General features: G+C 45.8%; 1 protein-coding gene across 1 annotated transcript in view; it reads left to right on the forward strand.

The window, feature by feature from the left end:
- The window catches only part of LOC102754124 (putative uncharacterized protein FLJ37770), a 29,065-nt gene extending 4,643 nt beyond the window's left edge, over positions 1-24,422 (forward strand). The window contains exons 2-3 of the mRNA XM_006776098.2: positions 24,103-24,198; positions 24,304-24,422. Coding sequence (XP_006776161.1) covers positions 24,103-24,198; positions 24,304-24,393 — 186 coding nt within the window. The 3' untranslated portion in view covers positions 24,394-24,422. The remainder of the gene's footprint in view (positions 1-24,102; positions 24,199-24,303) is intronic.
- The last annotated feature ends 1,126 nt before the right edge of the window (positions 24,423-25,548 follow it).

A 25,548-nucleotide genomic window follows, 5' to 3' on the forward strand; every position in this document is an offset into this window, starting at 1 on the left:
GACCAAAAGGTCCTGGGTTCGATCTCGGTTGCAGGCTTCTCCCCAGCATGGGTCTTGGTCGAGGCTCACGTAGAAGGCAAATTTCCCAAGTTACTAAGAATATTACCAGTGGCATACAGGGAGCTTAACCAATGAGTGGTCAGAAAAGGTGTTTCCTCTGTAGTTCACTCTGATCACCAGCTCCACCTCTGCCCAGGCCTATAGCCTCTGGCCAAAGCTGCAGGCCTGGGCAGGGGACCCCCAAGCCCCTCTGATCACTGCCTCCGCTCCTGCCCCACTGCAGCCTCTGGCCAAGGCTGTAGGCCTGGGCAGGGGAACCCCAGAACCCTGTGATTGCCAGCTCTGCCCCTGCCCAGGCCCCTGCCATCATCGGCTCCACCCCTGCCCAGGCCTGCAGCCTCTGACTAGGCTGCAGGCCTGGGAAGGGGATCTCCAGGCTCTTGCTTTGCCAGCTCTGCCCCTGTCCAGGCCCCTGAGATCACTGGCTCCACCCCTGCCCAGGCCCCTCTGATCACCTGCTCCACCCCTTGGCCCTCTCCCTGCTTCCCCTGCCACCTGCCTGGCCAACAGGCCTGGACACTTCAGCGGCTGAGGGAACTGTCTGCCACCATCTTGTGGCTATGGGCATGGCCATCTTTTGTGATGGAGTGATGACTAATTTGCATATTATTCTTTTATTAGATAGGATATGTATAAGGTGCCTAACTGAGCTTGCAATCTATTTGACATAAATTGAGGCTACAGCTGCTTGAGGGTGGGTGTGGGCAGTGTCATTTTATGACTTGGACTTGAGATGGATTCTCACATGGAGCAGGGGACACATGGATCTGTCTTGAGTTTGAAATAAGAACACTGCATAAAGATGGGATCCTTCAAGCACTATGCTTGGAGCAAGAGGGGCTCTAGAAAACCACCTTTCACAGGGAAAAAACAGGAAAGCTATTTGTTTTGGTCTGAACTCTGGAGAGGGGGGCAATTCCTCTTGATAATTTATAATGCAAGCCCTCTGTCATGTGAGGAGTTTAGGTATGTCATGGTACTACCTTCGTGGTCTGAGAATCCCTAAGTTCATAAATTAACATCAAAATGGTGCTAGGATAGATAAGGATGCTACTGGGGGATTGGATAAAAGCAAATCCAGACTCTTTGTCAGCATACTATCAATCCAAAGGATTTTCCACAAATAACGCTCCATTGACAGTATCTTATAACCCTACATAAAACACACGCATACACAAGAAATCTGTCTACTTTGAGTGAGAGTCAGGAGACTCAACAAAGAGCAATATTAGAGCCTCACACCTTCCACTCACAACAACTCCAGGTTTCAGAACTATAAGGCTGAAATGAATAAATACATAAAAGGAAGAATCAATAATACGAGAAAAAACGTGACAATATGAGAAAATAGCTTATGTGTTGCAAAAATATTTTATTATTGAAGAATGATTAAAAATATTTTTATAAATTTAGTATAGTCTAAGTGTACAGTGTTAATTATGAAATAAAAAAACCCATTGATATAAGAAAGTGGATGAGTTAAAGACTGGATTAGACATAATTGAAGAGAGGACTGCTAAACTTGAAAATGTATCTAAGGAAATACTTAGTATGCAGAGTTAAAGAGATATGAAAAAGTGGTTAAGAGATATAGAGGATGGGCTAAGAAGTCCCACACACACCTAATGGGAGTTACAGCAAAAGAACATAGGTAATGAGAGAGGGGCAATATTAGACAATATAATGGATAAGACTGTTTCAGAATTACTGATAAGCATTAATCCCCAAACTCAGGAATCCCAGACAGTCCCAATCAGGATAAATAAAAATAAGCCTATTCCTCAAACACCACACCTTGTACTAAAACTGCTAATTATCAAAGACAAAGAGTAAGTCTTCAGAGAGATAACAGAGGAAAGACAGATGATTACAATTAGCAACTAGAGAAGCAAGAGCAACTTTCAATAGAAACTATAGAAACAAGGAGAAAATGGAATGTCTTCAAAGATGTGAGAAAAAAAAATTCCAAATTAGAATTCTAATTAAAAGTCAGATAAAAAGGAAAAGCAAAGGCATTTCAAACAAAGACTAACACAATTTCCTACCACCAAATCCTCTTTGAAAGAGCTATGGCAGGATTATTTTAAGAAAAAGAAAATCCTATCTAGAAACAAGGACTGAGATGCAAGAAGAACTGATAAGCAACGAAAATGATAAATGAGTTGATAAATCCAATAAAATACTTCCCATATAGTATACTATTATGTAGTAGATAATGATGCTTCTATCAATGGTGGACCACATATATGATGGTGGTCCCATAAGATTATAATGGAGTTGAAAATTCATATGACCTAGAAATGTCATAATATCAGCAAAATGTATTACAGCCATTAATATAGAATAAAGCTATAAAGAATGAACCTTTTTTGTTTTATTTTGTTAATCCTCACCCAAGGATATTTTGTCCATTGCTTTTTAGACAGAGTGGTAGGGAGGGGGAGAGACAGAAAGAAAGAAACATGGATGTGAGAGAGGCACATTGATTGGTTACCTCCTGCATGCTCCCTGAAAGGGGCCAGGGATTGAGCCTGCAACCAAGGTACGTGCCCTTGACTGTAATTGAACCTGGGACCCTTCAGTCCTCAGGCCAATGCTCTATCCACTGAGCCAAACCACTGAGGGCTGAACCATTTTTTTGTACAGCTATACAATGTATTTGTGTTTTAAGCTAAGTGTTATTACAAGAGTTGACAAATTAAAAAATTTAAACATTTTAAAAAGTAAGAATGGCCCAGCCGGTTTGGCTCAATGGTTGAGTATTGACCTATGAACCAGGAGGTCATGGTTTAATTCCTGCTCAGGACACATGCCTGAGTTGTGGGCTCATTCCCTAGTAGGGAGTGTGCAGGAGGCAGCCTATCAAAGATTCTCTCTCATCATTGATGTTTCTATTCCTCTTCCCCTCCCCCTTCCTCTCTCTGAAATCAATAAAAACATATTTCAAAAAAGTAAGAATGTTACAGTAAACTAAGGTTAATTTATCATTGAAGAATGAAAAATATTTTTTTATAAATTCAGTATAGCCTAACTGTACAGAGTTGATCATGAATGGAGCTTGCAGGACTGGAAGTTGCTCTGGGTGAGTCACTGAATGAGAGGTGAATGAATGTGAAGGCCTAAGACACTACTGTACACTATGGTAATAAGTTATTATAAACATAAATAATTTGCAATGCCAGCTTATGTTTTGTGAGGGTTGAGGTATGTAATAGCAATACTTTTATATTTTGGGAATCCCTTGACCTTCACATTCACTCACTACTTAATCATTGACTCACCCAGGACATCCTCTAGTCCTGCAAGCTCCATCATGGTAAGTGTTCTGTACCGGTGAACCATTTTTACCTTTCTTAATCATACTTCTACTGTACATTTTCTATATTTAAATATGTTAGATACACAAATACCATTGTGTTACAATTGCCTACAGTATTCAGAAGAGTAACAAACTATAAAAACTTGTAGTCCAGGAGCAATAGGCTGTACCAGTGATTTTCAGCCAGTGTGCCTCAAGATTTTAAAACATGCAATACCTGACCATTTAGTCAGGGGCACTGATCTCTTTTCCATTAGAGTGTCAAATAAAAAAAATGACACAACCAACACAGCAATAGCCATCCAGTGTGAATGAATCAAAATTAGACCTATTTTTTGCCAGATTGGCAAAAAATACATTCTTTTGGTGTGCCACAGAATTTTAGTAATTAGTTTATGTGTGCCATAAGATGAAAAAGGTAGAAAATCGTAGTCTACACCATCTAGGTTTGTATAAGTGATGCTCACACAATGAAATCACCTAATGATGCATTTCTCAGAACATATCTCTGTCATTAGACAAAGCATGACTGTATTGTGATCATCTATAATAATAGAAGTGTAATATGCTAATTAGACTGGACAGCCAAATGACCTTCTGGATGTCATTCTGAAAATCCTTCCAGACAAAGCCTCGGTGGTGGGGGCCACAGCAGAGTGGTTAGGTGCAATCAGGCAGGCAGGCAGGCGAGCGGTTAGGAGCCAGTGGCTCCAGATTGGGAGAGGGTGCAGGCCAGGCTGAAGGACCTCCCTCCCCACCTCACCCCATGCAAGAATTTTGTTCACCGGGCCTCTAGTATTTTTTTTAATTGGATGAACATATTTTATGCAAGCCATTAAATAATTATGGTATATAAAACAATATAGACTTAAAGAACTGAATAAGAAAAACATTTAAGATGGGAAGGGGCTGACAGTTATTAAAGTATTCTAAGGTTTTATATTGTTTGATGACATGGCTTTTTATTAACTTCAGACTTAAGTTAAAAAAATAAGAAAAACCTGAAAACAATATATAAGCTACAAAATAGTAAGAGTAAAATAAGAAAGGAAAAAAGGTCACTCAATCAAATAGAAGGAAGAAAACTAAGAGTAAAAAAAGCAGAATAAAAGTGCAAAAAGGAAAATGATACAAATAAATCAAAACACATTAATAGTCACAACATATTTCAATAGATTTGAATTTCTGGTTAAAACACAGAGATCACCATATTGATTACAAAAATGTTCAGCTCTATATTGTTTATAAAACATGTGTAAATCAACTGAAAAGTTGAAAACTGAATCCAGCCTCTGCCCCTTGAACATTCAGCTAACTGACTTGTCAATATGCCATCCTCCTGCCTTTTTTTAAAACTCCTTTGTCCTTTGAGCTGGATGTTGTCACCTGCAGGCAGAAGCTGACTAATCGATGCAGAGGTGGACGCAAGCAGCTGGGGACCTGATTACTCTGAGAAGGGACATGCTTCAGAAAACTTAGTCTGGTGGTGAGAGGGAAAAAAAAAGGGAAAGAGGTGGAGGGGAAGAGATTGAAAATAGTCAGTGGACAAGGCAGGAGGTGAGGGGAGCTATCTTAAGGAAGTGCCAGTTAAAACTGGAAAAGAAATAGAAAGGTCTCAGAAAACTTAGTTGAAAGTTTGTCTTATTTAACCTTAAAAGGTTTCGTTCACACAGCCCCAGCAAGCATGTGAGGCTCCTGTCCTGGGAGAGCCTTTTGAAAATACTTCCAGGTGCTTGCCCATCCTAACAAAGGTCATGAAAAACAAAACAAAACCCAAAACAATAGTAAGTATTTCAGTCACACCTTAGATGGCAGTGATGAGAATGTCTGAAAATCACTAACTCAGGAACAAGAGCTCAGTAAACATAAATAAAGATGTACTCTGGGTCTAAGACTAGTTGATTTATATATTTTTAGACATACACCTAGGAACGAGTGTCTGCAAACATAGGGGTATCTGCTACCTTTCTGAGCTTGAGTTTGCTTACATGTTAAATAAGGCAATTGGACCAGCTCTCCAACATTCCTTTTCACTTTAAAATTCTGAGTTTATTTTTTTTTCATTTTTTAAAATTGATTTCAGAAAGGAAGGGAGAGGGAGGGAGAGATAGAAACATCAATGATGGGAGAGAATCACTGATCAGCTGCCTCCTACATGCCCCCTATTGGGGAGCGAGCCTGCAAACTGGGCATGTGCCCTGACCAGCAATGGAAACGTGACCTCCTGGTTCATAGGTCGACACTCAATCATTGAGCCATGCTGGCCGGGCATGAGTTTATTTTCTTTCTTTTCAAGCATGAGACCCTGAGTAGAGGAGTGTGGGTGGGTCTTTCTATGCCTCCAAGTGTGTCTATGTGATCAACAATCATGAGTGATCCGCGTTTTCCTGTCAGTGTCTCCCCATGGCTCTGGACGCCTACCTGTGGGTGTGCACAAACCGCTTGTTTGTTCCTTCCTCCCTCCTCTCCCCACTCCTGTTTCCTCTCCCCATAACTCTGTGAGACGCATGAACATTTCTCAGTTATGTGATGTTCTCAGCAGGAGGATGGAGCCAAATAATGGGATTTCTAGTTATTACTTTGATGAATCACAGGGGAAGAGCCTTCACCAAGGTAGAACGGCTTGCATAAAATATGTTCATTCAATTAAAAAAAAAGAAATTGAAAAATAAGATACTGCCAACATGGGGCTCTGAGTCATGCAGGGTTTATGCAGTGATTCCATTTGCAATTCAAGCAAGAAACACACCAGAGAGGCCCCTCAGAGCACGCTCCCTGGAATGGGGGGAGGGTTCTCACTGCCGACTAAAAATCCTGTGCCTCAGGTGAAGTTTCTGGAACAGGGAAAGGGAAAGTGTAGGTGGTCCTTGGCCTCCCTGAGACTAGTCTGAACAAGAGGTTCGGTGCTAAGGATGTTGTGACCCTAACAGGGAGAACTGGTTGGGCAGTGACCTTGACTGCCCAGGTGGCCGTGTTTCATACCATGTGACTCCCCACCCCATCACCTCAACTGACTGGTCCAGGCCTGAACACTGACTCAGACACCAGATTAATCTATATAGTGGCCTGGCATAAACACATGAGCTGAGCCAATTGGATTATATTTCTCTCTGACCCTGGAACTGGAGAGCTGGGCCATGGTGCCACATACAAACTGAAGTTGTAAGGGAGCAAAGAGTCAAAAAGACAGGGGATGGATGTCAGGGGTCAGCCCACAGGGAGCTGGTCAATGCAGCTATGTGCCAGGCACTGTTCTAAAAGGTGGGCAAGAAGCCTGTAGCTTATGTTTTAGGGGGCCATCGAGGTGCTGCTGTGGTTGGCACCTTTGGCCTGTATGACTATACTTTGTATCATTCCCTATCAATTTCATGATCCCCAAGCCCCAGACAATTATACTTTGGGAATATCAGCTCCCACCACAGCAGAACTTGGGTTGCAAGGAACAGAATTGAACCTTAGGTGACAAGCAAAAGAGGAATTTAAAGGCTCGTGGAGCTAGGAAAGCTATGAAGGTAACACCATAGAATTGAAGAAGGAGCTTCAGGAATCCGAAATCTTTCACGCTATGCTCTCCTCTCTGCTTGTCATGACTGACTGCTGCAGACAGACTGCACATGGCAGGGAAAACGGCTGCGTCAAATTCACGCTCCCAGCTCAGGCTCCTCAGTAAAAAGAGAGCAATCCCAGGGAAGAGTCTGACTGGCTCAGCTGGGTCAGGTGTACCGCCAGACCAGACACTGTTGACAAGGAACAAGGAACCAACTAGCCAGGCCCATCTACACTGCCACCTTATGACCAGAGGGGTAGGTGTCTGAGAGAGAGAGAGAGAGAGAGAGAGAGAGAGATAGAGAGAGAGGAAGAAACATGAGGAAGCAACAATAGTGCCCACAGTCTAATGGAGTGTCACAAAGAAAACTGCAAATGGCCAAGGCCAGGTTTTAGCCCAAGGCCCCTAACTCACTGCAGGCCTTCCCAGAGCCAGGACAGCCTGGGGAGAAAGCGTTTGGTACCACTAATTGAATCTATTTACTGATCGCCTATGAGAAGGTGGCGGCTGGAATACATTAGGGTAACTCGATTGTAAGATTTTAATGACATAACATTGAGACCTCAGGAGGCCTGAGCCCTGCAGTTGATCAATTCTCATACCTTTCACTCAGACCCAAGTGACTGAAAATCATTTTGCTCCTGAGCTTTTAAAGGTCAGGAGTTGAATGCTTCAAGAAAACCTCTTTCTCTATCACAGGAAACCTCTTGCATTGAGCGTCCTGTCAATCACAAGCACCCAGGAGGCCTCAGAAGGGGCATGTGGCGAAAATGTGGCCTGTGCGCCTGTCTTCCTCTTTTTTTTTTTTCCGGGGGGTATGAGGGCCTGGCTGGTGTGTGTGTGTGTGTGTGTGTGTGTGTGTGTGTGTGTGAACTGCAGACCTCGATGACATTGGAGTCCGAGAAGCCAGGGAGGCGCTGGTCCTTGCAGATGACCCCAGAGAGAGATGGGAGCTTAGATAAGCCTGGATTGTTAGAATTTACTTGTCTCCCGACAAGCTGTAATGCGGTGACAAGTAGGAGCTCTCAGAGCAATAAAGCCCTTTTGCCTAAAAAAGATCTGTTCCAGCTTGTGTCACAGTTTGGGGGGCGGGGCAGGGAAAAGCTGGGTTCACCACCAAGATGAGGGCATCCCCCAGTCCACACCAGACCCCAGTCATCTCTTCAAGAAAACCCTCTTTTTCAAACCCACTCCTATGGCTCAGGGCAGGTGTCCAGAATGCAAATGAGCCTCTGTGCCCCGCTTGGCAGGGAATCTGAAGCTATGTGTCCCCTCTGCTAGCCAGCCTGCAGCTTAATGGCATGCAAATGGGAGGGACACTGTCTGTCAAAGGGGCCTGATCCCTTTGTTCCTACCTGCCAGCCCAGCAGCCTTTTCTGAAGCAGTTTGGGCTGTGAGGACAGCTGCAAGGTGCTAATGGGGAGCGCGGGGCAACGCACTGGTTGCCTGGTAACTGCAGCAGCTCCCAGGGGCCTCAGGTGGCAGATGGGCCCTCAGAACCCGCACCACAGGAGTGGGGCTCGTCTGCCTCCCAAAGAATTAGGGTTTCGTGGAGAGCAGAGACCTTGAGCAGGGGGCCTTCTCTCCACCTCAGATTTCTCTCCTGAAAATGAGGCACTTGCTCTCCAAGCAGTGTTTGGCTGAGGAGGAGGCCTCAAGGCCAGCCCTTGTCTTCAGTCAGTCTGAGCAGCTCAGTTCTCCTGTCTTATAAGTTGGGGTTCATATTTAAAAACATTCATCTGCTAAAGGTTCATCTGCTAAAATAAATATTTGAAAGGCATTGAGGCGACAACCTGCCATGTTTTTCCCATGTCTCCTGGGCGGCGGTTTGCCTGCAGAGACGCTGAAGACAGACAAACCCAGCTAGCGCCGCCTCTCCACCTCCCAGATGATGACACTGAAGTCCAAGGGGTGAAGTGAGTTTCTCAGAATCGCACAGCTCGTTCATGCCATGCTGCGATCGAACTGCAGTCTACAGAGCCTAGAGGGGGTGTGTTCTGATAACATGCGTCTGATAACATGCGTGGTATTAGAGGCAGGGCAGAGACAGAACAAGATCTGGGCCCTCCTTGATTCCAGCCCTGACAACACAGGTATGAGACGGTCAGAGAGTTTGGTACTCAGATTTGGGCAGCAGTTGGATGAAGACTATGAGACCAATATGAATCTTGGCTTTAGGGCCAATTGTGTGTTGGGGGGGGCAGGGGGGGCATGTGAGAAAGTGAGAGAGAGAGAGAGAGAGAGAGAGAGAGAGAGAGAGAAACTGAAATTCATGTAACAGCTTCCTCTGGACCAAATGCCACCTCGCCGTGTTAACCAGACACTGCCTTGTGCACATGTGCATTCAACAAATGTTCATCCGAGGGTTCCTGATTCCATCCTTGCCACCAGGCCCCCATAGTCAGTGGGAGAGTCAACACACATCTGACACACTCTGGCCAGGACAGTCCTTGCGGTCTTGACTGTAAGTGCAGGTTCACCCCGAGGCCAGCCTCTTCTTGCCTGGAGTGGCTGGACTCGACTGAGCAGAGCTGGTGTCTGATGACTAGTCCTGAGCCTCACTCAGTTTTGGGGAATTTCCCACTAATTTTCTGTAGGCTCTGAGTGAAGACTTTCACTTACAACTCATTGAATCCTCACAATAGTTCTCTCAGACAGGGGTAATTATCATTCCCATTGTGCAACTGAGAAAACTGAGGCTCGGCAAGGAGGAAAGTGCCGGAACTAAGGCCAACTGGCTCTTAAGGGGCAGAGGACGGAACGAGGGAAATAGCTTTATATTACAAATCTGTTGCTTCCTCTACTACATCCAAACCTTCTCTTAAAAAGGTTAACCAAATGACCGCAACTTCCTCGAATTAATAACCAAATGGAGGCAGCTTGGTTGAGTGAGAAGATCAGCAGGAGGATGGGCTGGTGTTCCTACTCCCTTGGTGGTCCTTGTGGGCCCCTCTCGTCCTCCCACTTGGTAAGTAGGAGGTTGGGCCAGCAACTCTCTGAGTTCCCTCCCAGCTCTGCTCTTGAGGTCACCATGCATTTCTTAGGCCTCAACCAGGTCCTTGGCTGAATTGTAGTTCATAGGACTCTGCAGATAATGAGAAATCTGCTAAAATTTGCAGAGTATGAATTTCACTGTTTTCTAACCAAAACTGAGGATGCCAGAGGGGATATTAACTATCTATGGGATTTATTGATCTCTCAGTCCCAGGCTACATGGGAGACAATTAGAGATCAACATGCAACACAAAATGAAATTTGCAGCTGTCAGATCAACCATTTGGAGATATTCCCTTGCCCTTTTACCTCCATCCTCTGTCAAGAGAAATCATTCTTGGAAACAGAACCAGCATGGGGCTGGGGAGCCAGGCATTGTGCATGCAGGGGGCAGCTCCCGACTCCAGTTAGCTTGGCACTGCCAAGACAACCTTGTCCTGGGCTCCTGGAGGCTGGCCTGGCTTGCTGTGCACTCTCTGTGGGCTCTGAGGAAAGTCACCCCATTCTCTAGGCTTAGTTGAGATTTTTTTCATCTGAAAAATCCCATCCTGGGTATAAAAGTATCTACCTTGTCTGCAGCCACAAATGATTCTATGTGAAATCTCCCTCCTTAAAAACACTTTGAGTTGCTACACGACAAATATAGGTCTCCCTCTTTCCTTACTAACCCATCTTCTACCTCCCAGACCCAGTTTGTGCCTGGTGCTAGTTAAGTACCAGCAAAAATTCTAACTCTTCATGGCTTAATGTTACTATATCTCATGGTACTTAATGTCTTATTAACGAGAAGCTGGGAGACCAAAAACAACAATGAACCTGTGAAGACAGGGTGTCAGACACTGTGGCACCTGGGAGTAGGAAGCTGTTTCTAGTTGGGGTTAGGAGTGATGTTCTGAGCGCCCCGCTCCAACTGGCCCAGCAAATGCTTGCGGAGATTCTAAATTGAGAAAAGGTCAACCGTTTCTGTACTGCAAAGGCTCAGAGCCCTTCTATCTCCAGGAGGCTAACAGAGTATTTGGCATATCCCCAACTTTTTTCAAAGGCTTAGTGTTCAGAGAAAAACATTTTGGGCAATTCTTAACTAGCCTCCTTCCTTTATTTCAGAACTGAAGACTAAAGCCGGGCAGCTCGAGAGAGGCAGAGCTGGGCCAGGACTTGGGTCTTCGTTTTGTGCCCAGGTTTGTACACCACCTCCAGGCTTGTACTGAAGACGCTGTTTAATCTGCTCTTGCCAAGCCCACTTTGCAGAGCTTTCAGAAAGCCATTCTCCTGGACTCACCGTCCCTGGCACACCCTGCTAGATGGAGCGGGATATTGTCCCCTGCTCTCCCCCAGGCCCAGCTGCAGGCAGTTCCAACTCATGAGAGGACCCACCTGAGTGGAACATAAATTTGGTTTTGTTTCCCCCGCACTGGATCAGCTCCATCCTTGAGATGTTACTCATGAGTAGCTGAGCAAGGCAGATGGCACCTGGAGCCCTGCCAACTCTGCATCTCCACGCGCCTGCCCCTGGGAACCCATGTTCTTGGCAGTTCTGCCCCAGGCAGGAGAGATGGACAGACACTGTGCTCTTGGCCGCAGCCTGGTGTAACCAAGCAGCATGGCTGTGAGCAACAGGAATCCGACGGCTTGAAAATGAGGCAGCGTCTTTACCCAGCAGTCTTTCTGTCCACAGCAGGCGGCCCCCAAACCTGTGTTTGCAACTTTGTAACCTCTCTTACATGAGCCCTTTCTTTTCTGATTTTGCTGTTATCACTCTGAAACCAAGGCTTCACTGCATTCCTTTCAGCATTGCAAAAGTTTCTAGTGGTTCTTTCAGCTTCTACCAAACACTTGTTCCTCCAACCAGACCCTGTCTGCCCCAGCCACTCCCAGCGCTGTGCCCTCACTCTTCGCGGGCTGACTGTCCCCACACCTGGCTCTAAAACTTTCTGGTACTGGTGATGTCACAGAGCACTGTGAATGCACAAAATGATTGAATTGTACCTTTTTAAAAGGTGCATTTTATAGTGTATGAATTCTATATCAATAAGGCAGCTATTTAAAAAAAGAAAAGAAAAAACTTCCCTGGTATCCCCTCTGTTTATGGCAGTGTTTCTCAAACTTTTCTGCCAAAGCAGAGAAGTGGCCTGAAATTGCCCATCTCAATCATTTCCTCACTCACTCATTCAGCAAGTATTTATTGTGCATTTTCCATGTGTTAGAAATGCAGTAATAATCAAAACAAGTGTGAGCTGACCCTCATGCAGCTTAGTTAAGCAGAAAATTTCTTCCAAGTGCCATGATTTAATTTCAAGCAGCATGTGCGTTTTGAATTCTAACCGGTAGTATACCTGTGATCATTTTCATGCAGCATACCTCCCCTAAACGCTTCAGCCAATACCGCTGGTCTCAGAAGATGCTCCTTGCTGCCCCATCTCCAGGTTCCCTTCGGGGGACCTTAAGCTGTAGCGGGTGTTGCGGTTCACTCTCCATCTCACCCACTCCATCTCCTAGAGCAGCAGCTTGGATTTGGGGGCTTGTCCTCAGTCCAGAGGGAGTACCTGATCGGTATAAGGCATTTGTTTTGTCCTTGGCATTGGTTGGCTCATGGTGGGGCATGTGATCCAGTTTTGGTCAATGAGACATTTGGCTAGCGGTTTCTCGGGAAGCCACTCTGCTCACAAAGCAATGGGAAGCTGTGCCCCCTTTCTCTCTTGCTGGAAATGAACAGGAAATCCTTTGCCCTAACTGCTTTCTGAAGACCTGTTTGTTTCCATTAGCACCAAGCAGACATGCAGACAGGAAAGCTGTCTGTCTGAGAAAATCACCAGAAATGGTTGAGCGGGTGCCGCAGGAGACCTGGGCTTGAAGCTCACGCAGTTGTGTCATTCAACATAAAGTAAGTTGAGTTACAGAAACTGTGAGCACTCTATGGCAGGGAGGACCTACAACCACAGAGAAGCTCCTTAGCCAGGTGTTTCAGCCTCTATAATCGGCTCTCTACCCATCTCCTCAAACTTAGGTGGGTTTAACAGCCGCTTTAATAGCCTCTCACCACTCTAGTCCTTCAGATTGCTCACTGTTCCCTGAACCTACCATACTCTTTCACATCTGCCTTCCTTTGCTTGTCCCCTCAGCACCCAGGGGCATATCTGGAGATGGTCACATACTGAGAGCACAAGCAGCTTCCCAGAGATTGGCAGCTATTGGGGTTGGGCTGTGTCTGTCTCTGTCTGAAGAGAACCCTGGGATCTCCCACTGGGTCTGCCTGGACTGACCGGGCCCCACCGGTGCAGCCACTGGTGAGACAGCTGCGAGGAGGCAGAGAGCAGTGGGAGCTGGAGGAAGGGAACTGGGGGAGAGGCAGACAGACCTTGGATGAGAGGGAGGAGTCAAACAGAAGATGGCAAGGGATGTTAGAAGGAAAGGCAGAGAAAAGAAGAGAGGATAGAAACAAAAGGGAGAAGAGGAAGAATGAGGAGAAGGAGGGATGGAAGAAGAAGGAGGTGGGTGAAGGCCAAGAGATGAGAGGAAGATAAGGGAAGGAGAGGGAGGGGCGGGGTGAGCAGGCTGCATGCTGCACGAGTGCATCGCTAAGTTCCAGGGGGAGCAATTTTATCAACAGCACTTCACCTTATAAGTGATTCTCATCACAGCTGGTGCTAGGTGGGCTGGAAACAGCAATAAAAAACAATTTATTAAAAAAAATCACCCTGGTTACTTGAAAACATTGTACACATATGCACCTCAGGCCCTAATGGGAGAGGCCAGGGTGTGCAGACAGCACTACTAGACTGGGGGCAGGGTCCTAGCATGGTCAGAAGGGGAACTATAACAGAGGAGACTGAGTGACTAGAGGTAACTGGTGTGTAGAAGCATATAGTAGATGCTCAATGTGTGTTAATTTGTCCAACAAACCATTACAAACACAGGGACACAGAGTGAAAATGCTCCTCTCCTAATGGGGCATCCTATAGTTCACCTAGCATGGCCTCCCCCAATACACGTGCGCATATACGCGCGCACACTCACACACACACACACACACACACACACACACACGCACACGCACACACACACCATGGGGAAGTGCACAGCTATTAGGATCCCCATAGAAAGAGGCTGATCTGAACTCCTGGTGGAGCCCCACCAGCAGAGATGGAGGTCTGGAGTTCTGGAGGTCGGTGCCCCTGGCAAGGCAGGACCCTGTGACAGGCACATCCACATATGTGACCGCATGTCATCAGAGGCACTCTCCAGCCTACGCGGAGCTTGTCTGGCATGCACAGCCTCAGGAAGTGAGGCCACATGTCACAGAGGACCAAAGAAGGCTGGAAGAATCAAAGAATGTCAGAAGAATTGTAAAATCACAGATAGCCACATGTTAAAGGGTCTCCAAAGATCTGAGGAGCGATGTGGAAATGTAATGTGCAGAGGCCTTGGGCTCTGGGGAAGTGGCAGGGAGCTGGGGAGAAGGGTCTATCATTCACCCTGAGATAGCAATGATGCAAGCACCAGGCTTAGGAATTTACCCATTTCCCATCGTCTTCTCCGGCTATCAAGAGTCTTCTGACAGATAAGCAGCCCCTGCATGGCTAATGTATTATTTCCATAGCCTGTTTATTGATTCTAAATATTTGAGAGGGGATGTTTTATTTTCTTCGTGTCTTTTTTTTTAAGCCGTGTGACTCTCCATGGTGGTTCCCTTAGAACCGGAGTGTTTCGTAAACCAGAGTGGATTTAAACTTTATCCTCCCCTCCCTCCCGTTTTATTGCTTCTGCCAGGTGATAGTGTAAACATTCCCAGGATTGTTAATGTTCCCTCACTAATGTGGACAGGGAATAAGGTCTATGAACAAATCGTTTGGTGTTAACGGGTTGGAAAATGTAAATTTGAGATATTTCATTGAAACTAAACAGCAAACACCTTGCGTCTGGATATGGACTCTGTGAAGTAGGAAGAGCAGGAATCCACTTTACAGAAGGGAAGGCAAAGACCTAATAAGGACACATTGGCACATGATGCTGAAGCCATAATTAATGCTTTGATTCCAGGTAGGCTGTGTTGAACAAGCCAACTTTGTGCAACCCCAGCTGGGGCTTTATATGGCCTACTTAATTCTCTCCACTCAGGGGAGTACAGATAAGGGAGCTGAAACCCATGGAGACTATTGCTGTCCTGAAGGTCTAAGGTTCTATGCTCGAAAGTGAAGGGATGGGTCTGCAGGCCTGGGAATGCCATGCTCCTCAGCACTGAACATTAAACGTTCCTCAGCACTGAATTTTATTGAATTTTTACAGCCTCACCTGTCAGCCTCTCAGGAACACGCCAGAGAGAAACCGCCCCATTCCCCATATACCCAAGTGAAAGGGGCAGGCAACGTCAAGGAACTGCTTCTCATCTGCTGGGAGGGCAGAATTTCCCCACAACCCTGGCACACATGTGAAGAGACATGACCCAAGATGCGTGATCAGCCCAGCTACTGTGGATCCACTAGATGTAGGGAGGCCTCCCACCTCACTCACCTTCCAGACCAACACAGGCCCAGCTTCCCTGTTAGGAGAGGAGAATTTTCGCTTTGTGTCCCTCTGTTTGTAATGGTTTATTGGACAAATTAACACACATTGAGCATCTACTATATGCTTCTACACACCAGTTACCTCTAGTCACTCAGTTTCCTCTGTTATAGTTCCCCTTCTGAAGGGTACCTGTGTTCTGGGCTTTCCCTAATCTCTAAATTTCACCAAAACTCATCTTTCTAGTGTCCCATCTCCTTGATACATAGTTTTCTACCAGCAAAACTGGTAAATGAATTTAAACTAAGCCCTTACTAAAAGGCTGATAATTAATACATGTTCTTTTCTAGTAACAAAGTAAAAGCCCCTGAAATAATCAAATCCAAAAAGACCTGGACTGAGTCCTACTTTATCACTTACTGGGTACGAGATCTTAGGCAAGTCAATTAACCTCACTGAGCCTCAAGTTTCTCCTCTGGAAAAAAAAAGTGAGGGTTCTACTGCATGATTGTTATAAGGAACAATCTCATTTCTTTGTCCTTCCTATGCCCTTGTGGAAAAGACAGGCTAATAGTGGGGCTTCCCCTCTCTCCTGACATACTCCTCTCCTGCCCCAGAACTGAGGGCAGCCTCCTGCTCTGCACTCTGAAAACATTTACTACTGAGTCTCCCTGGATTGTCAGCTTATCCACGACAGGAACTATCACCCACATAATATTGGGAAAGAAATTGTGAGTATTTTTATTTTCCCTTGGCTTCCTACAAAGTAAGCCATGTTAGCTACTAGTTGTTTGACTGACTGGGTTTGGGCCCTGTCTGGACATCAGAAGAAAGACTATATTTCTAGGCAGGGACCCCATTTGGTGAGCTGTTAGCTTTATATCTTGACAATCACCAATTCAAACTACTAATTTTCAAAGACCAGCTCACATCTCATTCCTTCCAGAACATTCCCTGAAGTCCACTTTTGTTTTAGAGCATATATCATTGTTTCTGAAGGATTTGTTCTGATTTCCACCCATTCAGCTCTCACTCATTCCCTGACTGAGCCAGGGTCTGGCACTCAGCACAGGTCTGCTAGTAAAATAAGGAAAAGCTGAGAGAAATGCCAGGCCTGTGTTTATAGCACCAGCTGAGCAAAATTGGCCACCAGCTCAGCCAACAGGTAAGAATCAGCTATGGGGAGCACACCGCCTGTTTTCGTGTATTTGCATGGCAGGAGAGGGGTTGAAAATGCTTGAGAACAGCTGGTTTTCGTAAGGAGGTTACAGGCCCTCTGCAGTCCTGTCTACTTTTTACTTTTGTTGAATAAATGATTGAATGCCAGTAGGTGGTGAACATGAGATGTTACTTGGCCTTGAAGTGCCAACAGATCTAATTCATGGTGTGTGGTGGAAATAGAACGCCAGCATAGTTCCTGAGAGGTGGGATCAACTCTTCTCAGGCAACTGGATCTCCACTCTGAGGGAAGAGTATATTCTTTTTTTTTTAATTTTATTGAATTTTTACAGAGAGGAAGGGAGAGGGATAGAGAGTTAGAAACATCGATGAGAGAGAAACATCGATCAGCTGCCTCCTGCACAGCCCCTACTGGGGATGTGCCTGCAACCAAGGTACATGCCCTTGACCGGAATAGAACCTGGAACCCTTCCGTCCGCAGGCCAATGCTCTATCCACTGAGCCAAACCAGTTAGAGTGAGAGTATATTCTTGAGAGAAACAAAGAAATGGAGAGTTTTACAGATGCAAACTCGCAGAGTTGGGGAGACAAAAGCAGAGGCTGAGATAAATGAAGGGGTAGAGACAGAGACAAGTCACAAATCTAAGGAAAGACCTCTGAAAAGCAGGTTGGCCCCAAATGATCAAGAACAAGATGCACATGACCTTGGGAGGTTTTATGGAGTTCATAGGAATGGGAAGACACAGCTCTGCCCCTGGAGACCTTTAAACTTAGCCATGGGGCAGGATACTTGCCTATGTGAAGGCACAATCTCCACCTACCCTTCAACACACACACTCACAACTTGCAGAGGAAAGTTGGACGGCATGGAACAGACCTCTCCACCTGTTCAAATGTGCCCAAGTCTCAAGCCTGATTTCTGTCCCCAAACCCAAACCTTCTGCGATTCCTTGACTTCCCTTCCTCCGACCACACAACCAAGTAATTGCTTATTTTCATGGTAAATATTTGTGGGTCAGTTCTCTTCTGCTAGGCTGCAAGCTCTGTGAGCTAGGACCGCAGTTTAGCTATTGATGCACCTCCTGCAGCTCTTTGCGAAGGGCTAGTGGCCAGAGGCGGTTAGAAGAGACTGGTTAAGGAGCGAAAGAGTAGAGCCAGTTGTTTGGAACAGGACCCAGTGTCCAAGGGATAGGTATAAGGAGGAAACCCATATTTCACTCCTCCCCTCTGGGGATTTGTGTTTGGCTCGGGGTGGGAAGAGGGAAGCCAGTAGGGAGAATACATAAAGTGTGGAGGACATGTTTGTCTGTCCACCCTCTCCTTGGGGATACCATTCTCCTCATTCTGAGGGTCTGGATTCAGGTAGGCATGTGATGCACCTGAGTGTTCATGTGACTGGGCCTGGCCAGAGTTCTTGCTACTCTGTGCCCAGTGACTCACTACTCTGTGCCCAGTGATTGGCTTAGAGCTGGGCAACTGGACCAATCAGAGTCCTCTCGGGATTTTGCTGGAATACTGAAGAAAAAGGATCCTTCTGTCCTCAGGAAGAGCCAGTGATGAGGGTGATTCAAGGCTGTCAGTGGCTGGCTTTATCAGTATGGGGAGCAGAGCCAGGAGATGGAGGAAGAGGCACATTCCAAACTGGTGTTTTGACGCAGCATGTGATTCAGCAGTGCTTGAAGTCAACTTGCTTCTTGAATCTCCCAGTTTTATCAGCCAATAGAGTCCCTCCCCTGTTTCTTTCTCTCTCTCCACCACCTTTTTCTCTCTCTCCTTCCCTTCTTCTCTCTCATTCCTTCTTCCCTCCTTCCCTCCCTCCTCCCTCCCTCCCTTCTTCCTTCCTTCCTTCCTTCCTTCCTTCCTTCCTTCCTTCCTTCCTTCCTTCCTTCCTTTAAATTAAGACCAATAATTTGTAATGGAAAGAAACCTGACTAATACATGGAGGGAATAGTCAGTGTGATTTACTCAGGTTCTGGTTTTAAAAAATAACTATAAGTACTGTGGTGGAAATGGGTGACATGCCAGCACCTGGGTCAGAAGGGGGCAGGCTTCCTTAAACTGCGAGTAAAGAGGTGTCTCTGAATGGCAGAGAGGAGCCAGCCATGAGAATATCTGGATAGCACCCCAGCCTGAGGCATCTGCAGAGGCTCTGAGGACAGAGGAGCTGGAGTTCTTGAGGCACAGAATAAAGCCACCTCAGCCAAAGGAGCGAGGGGGAGACTGACAGAACTAGACAGAGATGCAGGGCCTTAAGAAAGAAGAGGGGGACTTCAGATTTCATTCCAGGAGGGATATCACTGGGGAGCAAAGTGATCTGATCAGCTCTGGCTGCTATGAAGAGAAGGGCCCTTAGGGAGAGGCTGATGCAATAGGGCAGTGAATGGTGACTTGGACCGAAGTGGGTGGAGGAATCCAGAGAAGAGGGTGGATCTGCATGTACTTTGGAAGGAGAGCCCACAGAAGTTATTGGTGCACTGGATGTAGGAAGTGAAGGAATGAGAAATTAGATAGTTCCTGAAACTCTAGGGTAGCAACAAGTTTGGTGCATATATGTGAAGTACCAACATAAATGGGCTTTGGAAAGTTGAAAGTGCCAAACACTGCCTCTGGGCCATTATCTTTTGGAGGGTAGGAGCTGGACTCAGAGTTGGCTGGATGACTGAGTGGGTGGTTGGGTAGGCAAGAGGCTTGGTGAGTAGATTTGGGGATGGAGGAGTGCAGGAGAGGGTGAAGGGTTGGATGAGTGTATGCGTGGAGGACAGGCTATATCTACTTTGGATATCAAGACCATATCAATCTTCCACTGCTGGAAGAGAAGGACTTAACCTCCTCCAAACTGGACTAACAGTTTGTCTTAAGCAAACACTGACTACACCAGAGGCTCAACAGAGGCTGGTTTAAAAGGCATTCAGCTTGGCACTCTTAGCCTGGAGAAAGGTAAGGTAGAAACTTAGAGACTACATGTCCATGAGTCTGGAAACCAGAAGCACAGCTTCCTACCAGCACCTGTCACTACGTGGGAATAGGAGGGATAGTGGGGTTGCATCCAGCCCAGCTCTTGCCTTCTCCTGGCCTGGCCTGTGAACTCACTTGGGAGGTCTGCCAGGCTCGTCTCACAAGTCCAGGGGGAAGCAGCAGGCATCCACATTGAGAGTGTCTGTGGACAAACAAAGAGAAATACCCCTCTCTAATCACACCCCCCAAACAAACTCTGTGAAGACCTAAAGGATGGTTCTATGTGGGCATCTAAGGGTCTAGAAAGATTCCAGCCTCATGCAGTTCTTCACTCCTTAATTAACTCAATCAACCGCAAGCCTTCTTTGGGCCTTCTCAGAGATTCAGAAATCTCTAAATCTTCTACATAGAAATTTTATAAAATATAATTCTCTTGGTGGTTTTAAAGATTTATGCTTTACAAAAACACAAGTTTATTAAAGTATGATTTACATAGTGCAACATTTACCAATTTTAAGTATATAAATCAGTGATTTTTAGTAAATTTCCAGAATTATCTAATCATCACCACAATCCAGTTTTAGAACATTTTCATCACTTTAAGAAGATCCTGTGTCTACTTTTACCCCCCGCCCCGCACAACTATTCACCTGCTCTTGTCGCTATAGACTTGCCTCTTCTGAATGTTTCATGGAAATATGTGATCCTGTGCACTTGACATCTTTTACTCAGCATAATGTTTTTGAGGTTCTTTCAGGATGTAATCTTACTTTTACGCATAATCTCCCAAATTCCCACATTTGTTTTAGACACACTGGATTTGAATGAGGTTCACCCCAATTTTGAAAGCTTGTATTTTCAATGTAAATTTTGGAAAAGTCTAGATTCTTAGATACATAAAGCACATTTCTGGTTGGCTGGCTGGGTCTTCTTGGGCCAAATGACTGGCCACTTATGTGTGCCATTCCTTTAAAAATTGTTGGTTTGCCCTGGCCAGGTGACTTAGTTGGTTGTGGGTTCGATTCCCAGTCAGGGCACATGACTGGGTTGCAGGATCGATGCCCAGTTGGGGCATGTACAAGAGGCAAATAATGTCTCTCTCTCTCTCTCCCTCCCCCCTTCCTCTCTCTCTAAAATTAAGTTTAAAAAACCACACATATCCTCAGGTGAGAATTTTAAGAAATGTTTGCTCAGCACTCTATCCCAGAAAACAGGTGCTGTGCCCCCTTCAGCAGATTGGAAATGGACTATTTCAGTAGCCACAGGGTTTTGTTTGTTTGTTTAAAACTCACAGCACAGCTTTTTGTCTGGGACATGTCTAGGAGAGAAGCCATTTTTGAGTAAAGGGTGAGCCAAGATACAAACATTTACAGCCACCCACAGGCCGGCCCTGAAACATGTGCCTGAAGCATCAGGCTACATTTGTCTAAGAGTCTTTTCACCCAACAGACATTGGCAACCCACTGTGTCCCAAGTGTGTACGAGGCATTGAGGACACAGAGGTGAACACAGCTAACATAGAACTGCTTTCCTCAATGTGTCACCTCTGGCAAATGTTCATGTAACTTCCCTGGCCTTGGTTTTCTCACCTGTAAAATGGAAAAATAGTAGTATTTGTTTTAGCCCTGCACAACTTTTATATAAAGTCCTAAGACTTAGAACAGTGTCTGACACTTAATAAGTGCTCAGTAAGTGGTAGCTATATTATTATTATAGTTGACATTATTATGACACACTTTGTACTCAGATAATTAACGTTCTTTACAACAACACAGACCTGTATTTCAACCTTATGAATACTAAGTGGGCACTTTCTCAGGTTATTATGGTCACACAAGAGGAAGTGTTGAGCTTCACCTAGAGTGGGTGGGGAAGACGGGCCAGTCGTGGGCACTGTTCCAGACACTGACATGTCAAGTACATCTAACACCTCTGATTACTTTTTAACTCTGATTACTTACCAGTCACATGAAGAGATTAGCATCTAGTTCAACTTGGACTGTCCCCAGCACAGACCCTCAGTGTCCCATGTGATGAGCTTCATGACTGGTCTTGAAATCTGCCCTGCTCTTTCCCAGCACCACATCTTCGCGTGCACTATGATCTCTACCCTTCCTTCCCTTCCTCTCCCATCTATCCATCTGCATGCTGCTCATGTCTTACCTGTTCCCAAGGTTTTTTCCAAATCCCCCAGCTGACCTGGGCTCTTCCTTCACAACTCTCAGGACTTTGCTGCATTAGGAAGTAACATGAAGACCCTAGAATGCCAGCATCCTTATTTTACGGAGCTACAAACAAAGGCTCAGGGTGATGGGTACCTGTCCAACCTCTAGGAGTCCCCTGGACTGCTTCCTCCCTCTGACCAGCTTTGACCCACCCCCAACACCTACAGTTCCTGGGTCCTAATGCTGGTCCTGTCTGTCCGCCTCAGGCTCCTCAACCACCACTTAAGCCTGATCCACAATCATTTCTCAGCTTCCTGCCTTATTTTACCCCACTCACTCCGGTGTCCCCAGCACAGTAAGAATGACCCTTCTAAAATCTAAACCTGCCATTCCCTCCCCCACTTAGAACTTCAGTGGCATCCCTCTGGCTCCAGAATAAAATCCACTTTTCAGACCAGCATCTGCTGCAGCTTCAACACCACTGCAGCCTCCAATCTCCCCACATTCCTCAGGTGCACCTTAGGAAGCTGCCCTGAAGTCTTTGAACTTACCATACCCCTCTTACCCCTGGGTGTTCGCACAGGCCTCTGCCTCTGCCTGGAATTCTTCCCACCCTCTTTCCTCTCACCCACACATGGCTTTGCCTGGGTGATATCTCCTTATCTTTCCTGCCTTGGGCTCCCATAGTTCTCCACCCAGGGCTGTAATTGCTATTGTAACCATCTTCCCACATGTGTATCCTCAGCTCAGAGTGTAGTTCACAGCGCAGTGTCCCATAGATGGGGCAGCCAATGCTTGTTTGGATTGTCCTGTTCTTGTCGTTCCTTTAAGTTTATTGTAAAAGTCACATGAATTTCTCTGCCACTAGCCTTTGCCACTTAACTGTATTGAGGTTGTGGGGGCCTAGAAATAACTCCCCTCTCTTCCAAACAGTCAGAGACCAGGATGTCAGTTTTATTGCTGATGAGAGCTAAGCTAGAGAGCTCAACCCTCCCAGAGGGACACATCCCCCAGAGATTGCTGCCACCTTCTAGAAGGAGGGGAAAATGGTTGGAGAGGCTGGATCTTGATTGGATCAGGAGAAACCAGGAGCCCAGCCCGAGCCTGATCACCTGTGGCCAGGTAGTAGGGCCTCTGAGAACAGGGCGCTGCATCCCAATCCCTGGTTGGACGAGGGAAGGTGTATTTCTCAGAAGAGGAAGATGTTATATAAATGGAACAATAGTTTCTACTTTCCAGACCTCCTCAGGTTCATTCTTTCTGCTCTAGACACTACCTTTTAAGAGAAATATTCTAACCTGAGATCATGGTTCCCAACCTTTGAGGGGAAGGCTGTTCATAATGTAAAAAAATGTTTCTGCCTCCATCCCTGCTACCAGCCCATGAAAATGGCACTACTCCATTAAAAGCTTGGGGGGTAATGGAAGAGATTCTGAGTTAATTACCAAATGTTCATCCCCTGCCTTTCCTTAGTTAACTGAATCCAAAGTTTTGGCTGAGCATTTTATAGCCAGTATAAAAGGCTCTATTTACCTGCCTCCCTTGTAGCTAGGGTGTGGGCACATGGGAAGTTCTGGCCAATGGAGCATTGTGTGAACCTTAAAAGAGAGATACATGTCTTCTGTTCCCTCTTTCCTGCTGCCTGGAACATAGATCCGATGGCTGGAATTTTAGCAGCTATCCTTGACCATAAAGATAAAGCCACATTCTGAAGACTGCAGAGAAGAAATATAGACATTTCAATCTCTGCCATAATCGTGGAGTTTCCAGTTTATGTGAGAGAATAAGAAATGCTGGTCTTGTTTTAATCTTGCTTGGGATTTTCTATTGTATGCAGCTGAATCTACCCTAAGGAACATGGTACCAAAAGATTCAGAGAACCTTTGAGATAAGGCTCCCAGAAGTCTGTGGCCTGGAATTTGGAGCAATTAAATTAGAAAGCATATTGCAAAGGAAGTCGTGATGATGGGGGAGAGGGTGCAGGGGCATAGAAACCATGTCCACTGAGATGTAGTAGATAACTCGGGATGTTTAAGCAAAAGATGAGCAGATCAGAGAACACAGTTTGAGAGCTCTAGAGAAGAGTGGTAAAAGCTCTGGGTTTGTCTGGAGCATAGCAATGTCTGTAGGACAGAATCCACGACTAACTTTCTAAGTAGCTTAGAAATGGAGTGGGTGTGTACACATGGAATGGATGATGTGTTAGTCAGGGTTCTCCAGAAATAAATAAATGAATAAATAAATAATATATATGTTTTACATATAAAGGGAGAGAGAGAGAGAGAGAGAGAGAGATTGATTATGAGGGATCACATGTGTACTTCCTGGAGGCCCAGGAAAGCTGGTGGTGTAGTTTGAGTCCAAATCCAAAGGCCTGAGGACAGGGGAGACAGTGGTGTAAGTCCCAGTCTGCATTCAAAGGTCCAAGAACCAGGAGCTCCGAAGTCCAAGGACAGGAGAAGATGGATGGCCCAGCTCACGCAGACAGACTAAATTTCCACTTCCTCCACCTTTCTCTTATATTCAGACCCTCAATAGGTGGGATGAGGTCCACCCCGCTAGTGAGTGTGATCTTGCTTATTCAGTCTCCTGATTCTAATGCTAATCTCTACCAGACACACCCTCACAGACATACCCAGAAAGAATGTGTTACCAGCTATCTGGGCATTCCTTAGCTCAATCAAGTTGACACATACAATTAACCATCACAAGTGGCTAGCAGTTTTTAAATTGGCTAATATTTGATTAAATGATGTGATTCTAAGGAAAACTAGAGAAGGGACAAAAGCTGGGACTTTGGGCTAGAATTTCTAATGTCCACTGTATCTCACAGAGGCCTGCAACGGTGCAAGGCACATAATATGTGCTCAGTACATCTTTGTTGGATGGATGAATGAACAAATGAATTAATATGCAGCCAGGAGACCCAGTCTATTTTGATACAATCAAAAGCAAGAACAGATCATTTTTATTGAAAATATCTAAAGATTTGTCTCTACCCTTGAAATAAATGCCATTGACATTGCTGTGCACTGAAAACCCTTTGGAGGCATAAGTTCAAGACACCCTTGTCCCTTGGAGGACCTCCCTCCTCTGGGACATTTGGGGAAGGGCACCCCTGGGATCTGCTCTCGAGTATTTGCAGGGAGGCTGTTCGCTCCATGCCTATGGGAGTCACTAACGACAACACCAGAACTCCTGTCTTTCTCTGTGTCATCCTGCTACTATCATGGCCTCAATGGAGGAGCAAGAGGGGAGCACGCTTCCAGCCACCCCTCCGCCCTTAGTCCTGTGAAGACAGTAAGGAGGGTTATGAACATCTGAAAGGAGTTGTCAAATAAGAAGAAATTGAAGCTCCAGTGTAAATTTGACACTTCCCATCAAGAGAAAACAACACAGCGATAGAGCAGCTTGCTGTCTGCCACTGCGCATGTGTGGGTGCCCGGATCTTGTCTCCTATTCACCTGAGCCCCGGTGTCCTCCCTTGCTTCTAGTCCATAGGGTGGCTCTCCAGCACCCTTTAGGGGAACCCCTCCTTTACCCACAGGGTCTGGACTCACTTCAGGACAGAGACCCTTCCTCAACAGACAGTCAGAGGGACCTTATAATTTCCCTGCCTTACCTTTCCCAAAGCCCAAGGCATCCAATTTAAAATGACACTAAACTGAAATTGAGTGAAGAGTCTGGACACAGTAGGATAGTCTAGGGAGGTCCTGGTGCTCTGAAGCAGGCTCCGTTCTAAGGCTCCCTGCCTCCCCATTTTCCTAAACACACACACACACACACACACACACAAAAAACATACCCTATTCTAAATGGAAAGAAAATAT

This window comes from Myotis davidii, unplaced genomic scaffold (genome assembly GCF_000327345.1).
Source record: "Myotis davidii unplaced genomic scaffold, ASM32734v1 scaffold1069, whole genome shotgun sequence".
Taxonomy (NCBI): Eukaryota; Metazoa; Chordata; class Mammalia; order Chiroptera; family Vespertilionidae; genus Myotis; species Myotis davidii.